The sequence below is a fragment of the Tenebrio molitor genome, chromosome 8 (assembly GCF_963966145.1).
Source record: "Tenebrio molitor chromosome 8, icTenMoli1.1, whole genome shotgun sequence".
NCBI lineage: Eukaryota > Metazoa > Arthropoda > Insecta > Coleoptera > Tenebrionidae > Tenebrio > Tenebrio molitor.
Genome location: NC_091053.1, coordinates 16,967,796 through 16,983,519, shown reverse-complemented (window position 1 = coordinate 16,983,519; position 15,724 = coordinate 16,967,796). Strand labels below are relative to the sequence as shown.

Below are 15,724 nucleotides of genomic sequence, written 5' to 3'. Positions count from 1 at the left end.
ATTTTCGATTTTTACGAATGGGGTTGCAGCGGGATTCCTATTGATAATAATTTAATGACAACTTTGTCTTCAAAATAATTAGAAATTTTTAAACAGGTTCAGAAAGGCCAGCATAGTCTGTAACACAATTTCCAATAGAATAGATATCACGTAAAGGTACTTTTGAGGAACACGAATTCCCCAAAAGTACCTTTGCGGGAATTGAAGAATGATTCGGATTCCAGCTTGTTTATTCGTTTGTGATTGGGATAATTTCAAGGAATTTTGAGTATTTTTTAATCACCAATCAAGTAAAATCGGTTATAAAAATATTTCGCCAAATACTAGAGGGGTCACCCGATTCCGTTTCATATTTTACAATTTTACGTATGGGGTTGCAGCGGGATTCCTATTGATAATAATTTAATGACAACTTTGTCTTCAAAATAATTAGGACTTTTTAAAAAGGTTCAGAAAGGCCAGCATAGTCTGCAACACAATTTCCAATTGAACAGATATCACGTAAAGGTACTTTTGGGGAACACGAATTCCCCAAAAGTATCTTTGCGGGAATTGAAGAATGATTCGGAATCCGGTTTTTTTATTCGTTTGTGATTGGGATAATTTCAAGGAATTTTGAGTATTTTTTTATCACCAATCAAGTAAAATCGGTTATAAAAATATTTCACCAATACTAGAGAGGTCACCCGATTCCGTTTCATATTTTACATTTTTACGAATGGGGTTGCAGCGGGATTCCTATTGATAATAATTTAATGACAACTTTGTCTTCAAAATAATTAGCACTTTTTGAAAAGGTTCAGAAAGCCCAGCATAGTCAGTAACACAATTTCCAAATGAACATAACCTTAAAATTGATATCACGTAAAGGTTCTTTTGAGGAACACGAATTCCCCAAAAGTACCTTTGCGGGAATTGAAAGAATGATTCGGAATCCAGCTTGTTTATTCGTTTGTAATTGGGATAATTTCAAGGAATTTTGAGTATTCTTTAATGACCAATCAAGTAAGATCGGTTATCAAAATACTTCACCAAATACTAGAGGGGTCACCCTATTCCGTTTCATATTTTACAATTTTACGAATGGGGTTGCAGCGGGATTCCTATTGATAATAATTTAATGACAACTTTGTCTTCAAAATAATTAGGACTTTTTAAAAAGGTTCAGAAAGGCCAGCATAGTCTGCAACACAATTTCCAATTGAACAGATATCACGTAAAGGTACTTTTGGGGAACACGAATTCCCCAAAAGTATCTTTGCGGGAATTGAAGAATGATTCGGAATCCGGTTTTTTTATTCGTTTGTGATTGGGATAATTTCAAGGAATTTTGAGTATTTTTTAATCACCAATCAAGTAAAACCGGTTATAAAAATATTTCGCCAAATACTAGAGGGGTCACCCGATACCGTTTCATATTTTAGATTTTTACGAATGGGGTTGCAGCGGGATTCCTATTGATAATAATTTAAGGACAACTTTGTCTTCAAAGTAATATGGACTTTTTGAAAAGGTTCAGAAAGCCCAGCATAGTCTGTAACACAATTAGCAAATGAACATAACCTTAAGATTGATATCACGTCAAGGTACTTTTGAGGAACACGAATTCCCCAAACGTACCTTTGCGGGAATTGAAGAATTATTCGGAATCCAGCTTGTTTATTCGTTTGTGATTTGGATAATTTCAAGGAATTTTGAGTATTTTTTAATCACCAATCAAGTAAAATCGGTTATAAAAATATTTCGCCAAATACTAGAGGGGTCACCCGATTCCGTTTCATATTTTCGATTTTTACGAATGGGGTTGCAGCGGGATTCCTATTGATAATAATTTAATGACAACTTTGTCTTCAAAATAATTAGGACTTTTTGAAAAGGATCAGAAAGCCCAGCATAGTCTGTAACACAATTTCCAAATGAACATAACCTTAAAATTGATATCACGTAAAGGTTCTTTTGAGGAACACGAATTCCCCAAAAGTACCTTTGCGGGAATTGAAGAATGATTCGGATTCCAGCTTGTTTATTCGTTTGTGATTGGGATAATTTCAAGGAATTTTGAGTATTTTTTAATCACCAATCAAGTAAAATCGGTTATAAAAATATTTCGCCAAATACTAGAGGGGTCACCCGATTCCGTTTCATATTTTACAATTTTACGAATGGGGTTGCAGCGGGATTCCTATTGATAATAATTTAATGACAACTTTGTCTTCAAAATAATTAGGAATTTTTAAAAAGGCTCAGAAAGCCCAGCATAGTCTGTAACACAATTTCCAATAGAACATAACCTTAAAATTGATATCACGTAAAGGTACTTTTGAGGAACACGAATTCCCCAAATGTACCTTTGCGGGAATTGAAGAATGATTCGAAATCGGGCTTTTTTATTCGTTTGTGATTGGGATAATTTCAAGGAATTTTGAGTATTTTTTAATCACCAATCAAGCAAAATCGGTTATAATAATATTTCGCCAAATACTAGAGGGGTCACCCGATTCCGTTTCATATTTTACAATTTTACGGATGGGGTTGCAGCGGGATTCCTAATGATAATAATTTAATGACAACTTTGTCTTCAAAATAATTAGGACTTTTTGAAAAGGTTCAGAAAGTCCAGCATAATCTGTAACACAATTTCCAATAGAACAGATATCACGTAAAGGTACTTTTGAGGAACACGAATTCCCCAAAAGTATCTTTGCGGGAGTTGAAGAATGATTCGGAATCCGGTTTTTTTATTCGTTTGTGATTGGGATAATTTCAAGGAATTTTGAGTATTTTTTAATCACCAATCTAGTAAAATCGGTTATAAAAATATTTCGCCAAATTCTAAAGAGGTCACCCGATTCCGTTTCATATTTTACATTTTTACGAAAGGGGTTGCAGTGGGATTCCTATTAATAATAATTTAATGACAACTTTGTCTTCAAAATAATTAGGTCTTTTTAAAAACGCTCAAAAAGGCCAGAATAGTCTGTAACATCATTTCCAATTGAACCTACTCCTAAAACACATATCACGTAAAGGTACTTTTGACGAACACGAATTCCCCAAAAGTACCTTTGCGGGAATTGAAGAATAATTCGGAATCGGGCTTTTTTATTCGTTTGTGATTGGGATAATTTCAAGGAATTTTGATTATTTTTTAATCACCAATCAAGTAAAATCGGTTATAAAAATATTTCACCAAGTACTAGAGGGGTCACCCTATTCCGTTTCATATTTTACATTTTTACGAGTGGGGTTGCAGCGGGATTCCTATTGATAATAATTTAATGACAACTTTGTCTTCAAAATAATTAGGACTTTTTAAAAAGGTTCAGAAAGGCCAGCATAGTCTGTAACACAATTTCCAATAGAACAGATATCACGTAAAGGTACTTTTGAGGAACACAAATTCCCCAAAAGTATCTTTGCGGGAATTGCAGAATGATTCGGAAGCCGGCTTTTTTATTCGTTTGTGATTGGGATAATTTCAAGGAATTTTGAATATTTTTTAATCACCAATCAAGTAAAATCGGTTATAACCGGTTCATATTTTACATTTTTACGAATGGGATTGCAGCGGGATTCCTGTGGATAGCAATTTAATGTTAGCTTTGTCTCCAAAATAATTAGATCTTTTTAAAAAGGCTGAGAAAGGCCAGCATAGTCTGTAACATCATTTCCAATAGAATATAACCTTAAAATTGATATTAATTGATAAAAGTTTCTTTTTTTAAAGTGAATTCACAAAGAGGAATATTTTTTTTTATAAAGTTGGCCGAAATGTAATGCGGTATAGGCAGAGAGTTGCCTCACGTATTTTTAATTAATTGAGAGGCTAATTAATACTGCTGATTTTTTTCTTGAAGTTAAGACTGCATATGCTAAGCAACTATTTTCGCTTTAACTTAAGTTCTTCGAAAGTCCCAATAGAGAATAAAAAGTTCTGAAATTTTATGCAACCAATTTTACTGCGAAAGTCCTCGAAAGTTCTGAAGGTTCCCCAAAATTCCTTCAAACGTCTAGCTTTGCTACAAACCAAAAAAAACACCCCATAAGTATCTTTGCATACTTTTTTTGCAAAAATTGTCTTTTCTTTACTTTTCTTTATAAAAATGCCTTCAGGTAAAAATTAGATGAATTTTAGTGAAATCCTCACCTTCGTACGACAACGAATAAAAAAGCTCCCCGAAAGTCCCTTTCCACATACATATATAAGTGTACCGGTCCGCGAAAACTACAGAGTCATAAAAGGTTTCTGAATATAGACGCTAGGCCAATAGCTTCCTTCGCCTTCCTTCCAGGCGCATTGTGCTTCTTTATCTAGCGCATTGTGAACTGGGTCATTAAAGGTTGTCGGACGTGTTTTTAGAGGGTTCGGATTTTTAACATGGGAAGCATAGGAAATGCCATCTCCAGTCTTTTCTCCCTCCACGATTAAAACACTTTAAAAATGAGGTTATGTTAAAAATATAATTGAAAGCAGGACGCAGAAGAGCATGGAGTCATGAAGTGTTGCCTATTTTCAACACCGTCCCTCGATTGTAGGTAGGTAGAGCTTATATTATTCTGGTAAAGTGTGTCTATCGATATTTTGAAACGACTTTTTAAACACTAGTTAACATTTTGGGTCGTTTATGATGGTCTCATTACTAGGGGATTATTTACCTACCCTGTAACAAAAACTCTCGATGGTACCTGCGGATTATTGAGGATCGGTCACTCACCACTTTTACGACAATCTTTGTTAGCGGGCAATAAACCATTGAAGGAAGCAAAAGGTCGTTTTAAAATATCAATAGATGCACTTTATTCATGGGTCTTTCTGTGCTGCTCTGTCAAACCGTCATTATGACAAAGGACTTGACATTATTGACAAACTTAATTTTTAACGCCGTGCTAAAAATTGACTTTTTACTAGTGTTTGTAGAAAAAAATATGTTTAACTAAAATCATAAATCTGCATAAATAAAGTTCATTCAAAAATCAAAAAACCACCACCTGTTGCTTTAGGTTGGTAAAATTTAAAAAACCCTAGGTAGATATTTTTTCATACTATGTTGGTAAATATAAATTATGACATTTATTTGATTCAAAATAAAATTCAATTGCTCTGAATTTCGTTCATATTGTTTTATTAGCAGTACGTTTCATTTATTTATTGATTCTTATTATTTTTACTTAAACATGCCCAGAAAAACAAGACACTTAATAAACATTTAACCTCAAAATTACAAGTCTCACTAAATTTTACACTAGACAGCGTTGCCGATAGTAATTATCGAGGAAAATGCGACGTTGGTGGTTTTTTGATTTTTGAATGGACTTTAGTTATTTTGTATATCAAGGCTGCGAAATCGTTTGCTTGCGGCTGAGGCAAGACAATCTCGAGGATGTTAAAGGATTTCGCGGCCAAGGTGTACACTATATTTTGTGTACAACCGAATTATCATCCGATTATTATCAATTTTGAGGGACAGAGGCATAAGCCTGTTTTGTTCCCAGAAATTTACTCAGCAAGCTTTAGTGTTTCCAACAGCTGTTTTTTCACTGTTTGCTCCGTTCGAGCCGCCTATAAGCACTAATTATGGTTACGAATTTCCAAATAAGTAGTAGTTTGGACTTGTTTCTTCAATTACTACTGTTCTTGTAAAACGTGGACGTCCACGATCTTGATTGTGCAAAGTTAGTTAAAGATCGTGCAATATATGCGCATATTTTTTTCATTTTGTGGTGCGTATAATCCGGGCTTTAGTTATCAGGATATATTCTACCGAAAACTGCATTGGATCAACGTCTTAATGTATCATTTGTTTATCTTGTGATAATACAAATAGTTCGCGACCTATAATCATGTAAAATTATGTATTAGTCATCTTTCAAAACAAATAAAATAACTAAATTGCTTATAATGAGTTTCCAAATTTGCACCGTTGCGTTGTATGTAAACCATTTTGTCAGTGTCTTTATCGAGTGGCTAACTTTGTCATCAAATCTGTTGGCCGCACGTAAGTGTTTTTCAAAATAATTTCAATATATTAGAGAATCATTTTAATTATTCAATGTTTAAATAGGACAAGATATTTTGTTTCGTTAAACTACTCCGAAAAAATGAAATAGTCTCGATGTAGTTTCAATATCTACGCCTCGACTGTAAAAACTTTACGCCCTTGATGGGTAAATAATTCTTACCGATTAATTATTTTATAAGAATTAACAAAGTGCTTTTTAATTTTTTCCGTTCAAACAGGAAAGAGAAAACAATAGGTAAGTAACAAAATTGTCATTCATTAGTTGATTAGTTAATGAATTATTTGTATTTTTGATAGATTTTTTTTCAGATTTTCATCGGGACTACAGATGATACACATAAAATGAGCATTTGAAGAATGTTATTAAAAAGACGGAATCGCAAACATGGACAATAAAGATGACTGCAATAAAACTTCTAATGAAGTGGAGCTAGACTGTGGCAACAAAGAAAAGTTGAAGGTGGACGAACAAATTAAGTTGCAGAAAAAAATTACTGAACAAGTGAAAAGTGAAGATTCCCCCTCCACTAGTACAAATTATGAGCATAATGAGGAAGATCGAAAGTTACAGAGGAAGAGTGCTATTCATGAAAAGCTGAAAGGAGTTTCTATGGTAAGATGTGAATATTGTGAAGCAATATACAGGGTGTCCCAGAACTCGCGGATCAAACTTACAGGGCGTTTTCCTTGGTGATAACTGAAAGCAATAGCGTTTAAAAAAAAGGGCAGGGTATAATCGATTTTTTGTAATGAATAATTAAAGTTGACCAATCAGAAGGACGCTGTTAATTTGAATTTCACGTAAATTTAACCAAAGGTTTGAATTGCCTAGCAACATAATTCTAGTAAGAATGGTTTGGAATTTCAAGTAAATGTTTGGGCAACTGTGAAGATTTTGACAACGTCAAGTTATAATTTGATTCGAAATTGTCAAACTTCGTATTGAAATCATGTATACAGCTGCAGAGTATGCCGAAATGCTCATAATTTATGGAGAGTGCCGGCGCAATGCACGTGAGGATGCAAGGGAATATGCAATACGTTTTCCACGACGTTTGCCACATCCAAATTATAACGTATTTCTACGGTTGGTGTACCGTGCTCGAGACACTGGGTCCTTGGTGCCTACCTGACAAGAAATTAGAACGCCAGTGACTGAAGATGCTGTTCTTCAGTCCTTTGATGACGACTGTAGAAGAAGTATATTTGAAGAACTATATTTACCGCGAACCTATCAATATTTTAGAAGAACTAAATGACCAAATTTACGAAACACTGGCTACTGTTATTCCTAATATGCTTAGACTGGCAAGGGAATATTTAATAAAACGAGTTCGCCTATTCTTTCAGATGAAAGGTGGTCATTTTGAACACTTGTTATAAATTATTCTTTTTATTTTGCATGTTTCTTATTTCATTCGTTGCATTCTACATCGTTTAGTTATAAAATTTGATCTTAAATTTTTACTAATAATGATGATAAAATAAATAGGTTAGTTCAATCCAGTTTTGTCTTCTTTCTTTCAGAACTGCCACTATGCTTGATCTGTTGTTCAAAACCTACGTGTAACTCCAGCTTTTTTTGCAATGTCAAGAATGTTCCTAAAAGTCTTTTCTTTCATTTCGACGATGACGAGTCCCGCTCGTGTAGCTGCGCTAATACGTTGCAGAGTGTATGCACAGGAATTAGGATAAATTTCTTGTGATTCCGATTCACTTCACAGGCCCTGCATATTTCACTTTTTACTAAGATTTTTAAGGTAGTAATATTACTCACTTGACGCTACGTCGCCATTTTACCTTCCATCAACAAAGGTTCAATTCATCATATTTCCTCCCGTCAATTTCCCATACCCCTCAAGGTTACAATTGCTCTCGAAATTTTCTCTCATAACAAACAATAATGAGTAAGTTCGGCATTACAATCCTTAGAGCGAGAGGATGAATCGCAGATGACTCACTTGACGCTACGTCGCCATTTTACCTTCCATCAACAAAGGTTCAATCCATCATATCCCTCCCGTCAATTTCCCATACCCCTCAAGGTTACAATTGCTCTAATTTTCACACCTAACAAACCATATTTCATTCATTGCCGGAAGAAGTAACTTCTTGCGTTCCCTGATTTAGATTCTATACATTTGTTCACCTGCCTTTGGCGAAATTATCCCATTTTTGGTTATTTCAAAAGTAGCTGTCACTTTTGACGTCTGTTTTGACAAGTTGACCAGATAAATATTGAAAATAATTTTATTATTCATCGAATTATACGTTGCTTGGCAATTGAGGGAAGGTACTCAATTTTCTCATAAAGGGAAAATTAGATCGAGCTCTATTGGTCAATTTGATTAATTCATAACTAAAAAGCTGTTGCACCCTGAATATTTTTCTAAACGTTTTTTACATTCATTACCATCAAGGAATATACAGTTTCAATTTGATCCGCGAGTTCTGGGACACCCTGTATAACGGATGACTATTAAAATTTTCACTTAGGGTTGGCTATGGATCATTCTTTGTTTTCCGTTGCACCTTAGACACTGACAAGTTTGACATTTCAATAACTGTTTTTTCTCTTAATTTGGCGTTTCATGTTATACTGATGCCGCGCAAAATTTATAGGTTATGTTTCAATTGTACTGACTGACATTTGTCGTTCGTTCTTGCGTGTGTCTAAAGTAACAGAAAAAATAAAAACTCGTTCAAAGCCAACTCCAAGTGAAAATTTTAATAGTCACCCGTTATTTGTATGAGTTGATTAGTAGATTTTTTAAACACATGGAAGGAGTGGTAAATGAGGCAAGAAAAATGTTTCATTTTAGGTTACCTTTTGACAAAAATTATTTTTGAGTAGTAACGAGCATTCAAAAGAATTGTGGCCAAACATGCTGTTCCGTCGTTTTAATTAGTATGCTTCAACATTTCCTTCAGATACATAATCTTACTTTGATTATCTTTTTAATGTAAATTAAATCATCAATTTAAAACCCAATACCATTTTGTTGCACCAAAAATAAAAAACGAACATTCTCATTGATCAGTCATAAGAAAAATTCTTTGAGCAAAAAACAATTCAAACCACGGCCTATTTGCCATACGTTATTTGAAACAAAATCAAGCACCAGATCACTTGACCACCAGTTCTTTTGAACGTTCTTTACTTCCTACTTAAAAATCGCTTAAAGGTGCAAAATAGAAAAATATAGCTGTGTAACTTTCATTTAATCTTCAGTTTGCCACTAAGAAGAAGTCCTTTGGTTCTTCAAGTCAGCTCCGACTTGATACTTACAAAAAAAGATCTGGAATCGTAGATCAAGGCAAGGAATATGAACAACTGATGTGCGCTATATTAGCTTTGAAATTCAGCACAAGTGGTATTGTGGCAGATTTCGAGATGAAAACCAACAGTGACGGTTGCGGAGTCTTTGACGACGTGGCGCTAAAAGTGACTTTTGTGGATGGACAATCAGAAATTTTTCTCTTCCAACTGAAACATTCTGAGAAAAAGAAAAATGTTAACGACAAACAACTTGCGGCAGAAAATGGCGACTTCAGCCTACTGAAGTATATACAATCTATTCAAAAATTTAAAAACACTGAAAATGTCAGTTTTATTTTATACACGAATAACTCGACAAGTATCAAGAGTAATTCAAAAATTTGTCTTCAAAATAAAACCAATACAATTCGAGAGGTTGTGGTGAGGGAACTTCAAGACTTGGATCCTAAGAAACTTTTGCTAATAAACAGAAAAGAAATCAGCGATGAGAAGGAGGGAACAATAGTTTTTCAGTTTGAATTAAATCAGAGTAGTGGATCAGTTGAATGTCTTGATGATCATTTGAAACATTTTTATTTTTTTGCCGATCAGACTAACACCACAGGAGCACAGTCGTTAATCAACGCTATGTTGAGAGAAGAGTGTGGAATTAACGATGCTACTTACTCTTCAAGTTTTATCCAGTTTATGGAAACGTGGTGGTCTGGTAACTTTATCCTGACTAAATACGACGTTATAGCAAAATTGGCGGAGTTAACACTTACACCTTTTATACAAACGATATCGGAGAGAAAATCAAACGAAAAATCAAAACTTCTTCGAGAAGCAATTATGAAATTTGACATGACAATTGTTAGAGATACGAATGAAGAGATTGTCGCTAATATCTGGCACGAGACAGCAAGTGATGATCAAATTAGTTTGACATCGCTCAAATATGGATTGCGGCCTAAGGGAATTAAGGATTTATTTCCAAAGGAAAGAAGTAAAGTGTTGTGGCATTTAAACAAAGTTCCCTTAATTGTTAAAACAGAAGTACGACATCTAGAACAAGTTAAATACGCCATCAGATTACTCGAGAGAAAGTTGAAAAGAAAAAAGTGGTATTATTGGCGAACGCAACAAAAGAAGACTTTCCGGAATGGAATATTTTCCAAGATCTTTCTGATTTATCAAATGAAGATGTCTACACAGGTATTGTTAAACATTTTGCGGTATCTCTTCAAGGTCGACAATCAATTTTTTTGGACCAGTTACTCAACTTTGATAAGAAAAATGCCAGAAATATTGAAACTACAGAACTTATTAAAATGACACAACAAGTTATTCAAATCGGTAGAAGCCAGGATAAGATGTTTGAAGCGTACATTCCCAGAAGTCTTTCTACGATTTGTTTAGACATAAACAAAATGTCAGAGTTTTGTAAGTTAACAGGTTCTCTCCTAATCATTTGTAACGTTTCTCAATCTTGGAACGAAGCGATTCGACAGTTGGATTTGCACGTGATGGAGCTTGACCAGTACTTAAAACTGGAAAGAAAATCAAGGAATGTTGATGTCTTGCTATCGAGTAATAAATGGCCGCAAGTTCCATTCGATGTTATTTGTAAACAAACCAAGAGGAACGTGCATTTACTTCAAGTTTTCGACGGAAAAAATTATTGTACTTCAGTTCTAAGTAAGAAAAACAGATTATCGTTGGAGACAATGAAATCTAAAGAAGCACGTGTCCATGAATTGGAAATTTTCACGTATCTCGACCATCCTCTGAATGCCATTTGCTCCCCACCCGGAATGGGTAAGAGCACGCTGGTGACTCGCTTGAGCAGCATCTGTCCCTCCAGTTACTGGAGTGTCCGCGTAAATTTAATCAATTACAAAACACTTTTTAAGAATGCATGTGCATACGATGAAATATTGCACAATTTTCTTGAAGAAGAGGAAGATCCATTAGTGGTTAAGATTCGTTCGATGCTTTTACAAAATAAAAGAATGTATATTTTTCTCGATGGATTGGACGAAATAGATAGTGACTGTATTCAGGTCGCTTTAAATTTAATAGAGTACTTCTCTTCGCTGGGTCTGCGCGTATGGATTACTTCCCGTGAAAATTTTGCGGGACTAGTGTCGCAAATCCTAGATATATTTTCCATAAAAATTGAAGAGCTGACAGATGAGCAGCAGAAGGCATACATTACAAATCGTCTACAGGATTTGTACCAAGAAGATGTAATTAAAAACATTACCAATAAAATATACGCAAACGCGGATATCGTTAACAGTCGACACTTGTTAGGAGTCCCTTTACAATTGTTCATGGTTACAGAAAATTTTCGGGACAATAAAAATTTATGGAGAGAACCCGACCAAGAAATCTTTGTGTTGACTAAAATGTATAAAATATTTTTCCAAGGAAAGAAGAAGCATCAACATCGAAAACTGGGAGTGCACGAATATGAGAACCAGCTCGGGTTTGACTTTGATCTGTATCTGGAACAATACGAATTGCCGGCACTGAAGTCTTGTCTGGACACCACAACTTTCGACAAGTTAAAGATAAATTTGAGAAGGAGTCACATGTTCTTGGAAAAATTAAAAACCGGAGATCCGTTTGGAATAGTCAGTGGAGTGACCGACGATAATCAAGCGATCTTTCACCACCAGACTTACGCAGAATATTTTGCTTGTGCGTGGCTGAGGAAGAATCTGGACAAGGTTTCGCTACTGCAAGATGACGTAGTTACCGAACAAAATCAAAATCTGAAGTTTATATTCGATATAATGTTGGCGGAAAATAGTGCACTTCACTTGGCTGTAATCTATAGACATATTGATTTAGTTTTAAAGCATTTGTACAAGAGTGATGTGAAAGATGAAGGTGGTCGAAGTCCACTTCAGTTGTTATGTACTTATGGAGTCGAACATCTTCCTTTATGGACAATAAGAAAAATGGGATCTGCTAAGTATTATATTGAAAATTACATCGTGGGAGTCTCTACACAGTACAGAGAAATATTCAAAATATTCTCACATTGTGATGTATTTCAAAAGAACGACGTCTTCCAGAAGGACAACGTATTTCAATGGAACTGTTTTGACTACGCCATTCGATGCTACAACTTGTTCGCCATAGAACAATTTTTAGAAAGATTCGGAGACTCGATAAGCATTGAAAAATTATTCGAACGCTATGACACTACCACACTTGCATTTTATTCGGCACACTTGGGTTATCCAAATTTATTACGTGCTGTAATTAGGAATGACTCAAAAACTCTATCAGTGAAAATTGAAGAATCCCAATTGACATTGTTGCACGTGGTCATTAAAGGAATTAAGAAGAATAACAAATTTGAACAAATTTTAACGGATGAAAGAAAAATAATGTTGACAACGTTAATAGAAGGCGGTTTAGATATAGATGTGCAATGTGGCCGGAAGAAAACTGCTTTGCATTTGGCTTCTCAACTTAAAGACGATGCGATCGTTAAATTATTAGTGGAACGAGGAGCAAATATCAATTTGACTGATGGATTTAAACGGAACGCACTACATTTTGCTTTGAAAAATTCTAAAGTAAATATGGGAATTGTAAAACACTTTATAGATAAAGGGATAGATGCGGAAGCCAGAGATGACAATGGAAGAACTCCGTTATATTTTTGTTGTATAGGAGGACATTACGATGCTTTGGTAATGTTGCTTGATCTTGATGTTAACGTAAAAGTTATCACTGATGAGAAAATAAACTTGTTACATGCAATATTGAGACAGCGCAAACCAAATAAAGAAATGATCAGGTTGTTAATCGATAGAGGCGCAGACGTGAATGGTGAAGACTCTCGTGGACGTACTCCCTTACATTATGTTTGCTACCATGATTATCATCTGTTCGAAGCACCCGTTACAGACAATTATGAAGAAAGTATTTTGCACCACATGATTCTTTCTGGTGCCAACGTAAACATTAAAGATTCACAAAACCGAAGTGCACTTTACTATGCAGTTTACAAGGGAAATTACAATTGTATAAAGATGCTACTTGATCACGGTGCTGACATTAATGCTGTTTTTGATTCCGGGAAGACTGTGTTACATGTAGCTTTCGAAAAAGAACTCTCCCCTGATATTGAGGTGATTAAGTTGTTGTTAAATCGTGGTGTTGACGCCAACAAGCGAGATAAGAACCAAACAACTGCTCTAGAACATGCTGTAACACGTCCTGGATCAGATGACTTGGTGAAGATACTGTTCGATGCTAGAGCACACGACCAGTTGATGTCTACTGACTACGTAACGTTTCTTCACTACGCTGTTTACCATGGCAATTGTTTTGCTGTAGAATTATTCCTAGAAAGTGGATTAGATCTGGATAAGATCGATGTCAACAACGCTGAATACCCTTTGAAATTTGCAGTCAGAAATCAACGACTTTGCAGCAATTTATTATTGAAAATGACCGAATTCATTCGAGATTGTAAGAAAAAAGCAAATTTCGGAAGAAACCGAATTGTTGAATTTTTAGAAGATTATTTCCCAAATTGTTCCTATCGTGTAAGTTTTTTTTTTAACATCAGTTTATGTTTATTTTTCAAGATGTTACAGTACTTGTTGAAGAATAAAAAACGGTGCTGTGTGACAATATATTTATAGTCGTTCAAGAATCCCAAAGCTATATTATCTATTGCCCTATTATTAAAATGTTAAATACATATTATTGAAGTTAAAGTGCAATATAACGTTAGGATTCTTGAACGACTATACACATGATTGGTAAGTACCATGTCCAGTTTGTTTTAATCATGAAATCCATCAAATCTGTACAAAAAAGATTCCATTGTTTTTGAAAATAAGTTACGCTATTAATTTTCTGTTTAAAATAACATTTTTAACAAATTTACATTAATCCTATATACAGGTGTCTCAGCTAAGATTTTCGAGGCTACCATCTCACTTATTTTCCATTTTATTTTTATGAAATTTAAAATGTAGATATTTTAGACGGTGAAGATTCAATTGGTAATAATAAAATTAACTTAATTAAAATTTTATTGATAGTACCGTCAGCTATTTGTTATTCGTTTCCACTAGACTATGACGATGTCGTGATAATAATATTGTAACTTGCAACGTATCTTTTGCTTCAACATTGTACTAACACCATAAGTTTTAGTAAGTCTTGAAACATATGAATTTTGAGCAATGAGATCTATTCTTCATTTTCTATCCGTTACAAAATTTCTATTTTCTAGGTACCGGTTCCTGACGATGATCATTTGGATTCGGACTTGGAACAGACACAACCCTCGAATAATGTATGGGGTTTAGGTCTTAATGATTATCTTTGCTTTTCATCTGATGACTCGGAAAGCGAGTGGGAATATTTACCAGAAGAGGGTCCAAACTATGGTTAAATAAATGACGATTTTATAAGTAAAGTTTCGATAATACGTCTCATATCTACCACAATAACGACTAAAGAAAGTTCTTCATAAAATTTATCTGGTTGTTTTTAAAATGTACCTAAATCACAGGATCTATAGAGATGTAATGCATATTTAGTAATTAATCTTGAATACAAAAGCCAAACATGTTTATTAGAAAATTTGTCTAGTTTTTTCTTGAAACTGTTACAATATTTAGACATTACTTAAGTTAATACATAATATGAGACATATGGTAAAAAATACATAGGTAATTAAAAAATAACCAAAAACTATCTGTACATCGTGATTATCGTGCATAAAGACAATTTTCAATCGCATAAAAAAATTCTCCAATAAGTTTACCTCAAGAATAGAATTTTTTAGATTAATCATGACATTCATGACAGACAGAAATGTCCAAATTGATTCTCATTTACATACTGACCTACGTTAAAACACATACAACGAGATCAAAAAGAAAAAAAAATCAGAGCAGGCCTTGCAAATTATAGGCGATGTCGTAGCGGAGTTCTATGCAAATAAATGGGTGTAGACAATCTGACGTTTCAAATGTTACTTTATTATAAATCATACTTCATGAATTTTAGACGTTGGAATTATAATTGTGCATTTTATTATTATTATCTGATAATGAATGTGTTGTAATATTAAATTTATATTTGATATTAATTAGTGAGCAGTTGTTCAAAAATAAATGAATATTATAAATAGTTTGAATAAAACAAATATAAACAAAAAGTCTGTCAATAGTTTATTGAATTAAAAGGATTCTTCTAATAATACTACAAAGGGTTATGGGCCCTGTCGAATATTAAAAGAAAGAAATTATTTAAGTGATTTGTCATCGTTTCTCCTTCATTCATTTTGGACATTATTAGTTGTTTTAACAACGTGGCTTTTCTTGCAGGACCTTTTGATTCATAAAGCTCCTTTAATTTTTTCCATATTCCATTTGAAGTTACACAATTTTTTATTTGC

General features: G+C 34.1%; 1 protein-coding gene across 4 annotated transcripts; it reads left to right on the top strand.

Moving 5' to 3' along the window:
* The first annotated feature begins 5,687 nt into the window (after positions 1-5,687).
* On the top strand, positions 5,688-14,904 carry LOC138136497 (uncharacterized). Of its 4 annotated transcripts, XR_011161313.1 has the most exons (5): positions 6,063-6,255; positions 6,330-6,633; positions 9,253-13,853; positions 13,905-14,072; positions 14,552-14,679. XR_011161313.1 is itself a non-coding variant. In XM_069055697.1 (4 exons), exons 3-4 carry the CDS (start codon positions 10,611-10,613, stop codon positions 14,711-14,713), a joined length of 3,405 nt encoding a protein of 1,134 aa, XP_068911798.1. In that variant the 5' UTR covers positions 5,688-5,996; positions 6,330-6,633; positions 9,253-10,610; the 3' UTR covers positions 14,714-14,904. The 4 variants fall into 4 exon arrangements, 3 of the variants coding, with proteins under 3 accessions (XP_068911798.1, XP_068911796.1, XP_068911797.1); XM_069055697.1 differs by lacking the exons at positions 6,063-6,255; positions 13,905-14,072 and adding an exon at positions 5,688-5,996 and having other exon boundaries at positions 14,552-14,904; XM_069055695.1 differs by lacking the exon at positions 13,905-14,072 and having other exon boundaries at positions 14,552-14,904.
* Positions 14,905-15,724: the final 820 nt, after the last annotated feature.

Excerpts from the sequence above, each read along its gene's own strand:
- LOC138136497 (XM_069055697.1), top strand. The coding sequence starts at position 10,611 with ATGACACAACAAGTTATTCAAATCGGTAGAAGCCAGGATAAGATGTTT. Across the intron at positions 13,854-14,551 it reads TCCCAAATTGTTCCTATCGT|GTACCGGTTCCTGACGATGA; the intron begins GTAAGTTTTTTT and ends TCTATTTTCTAG.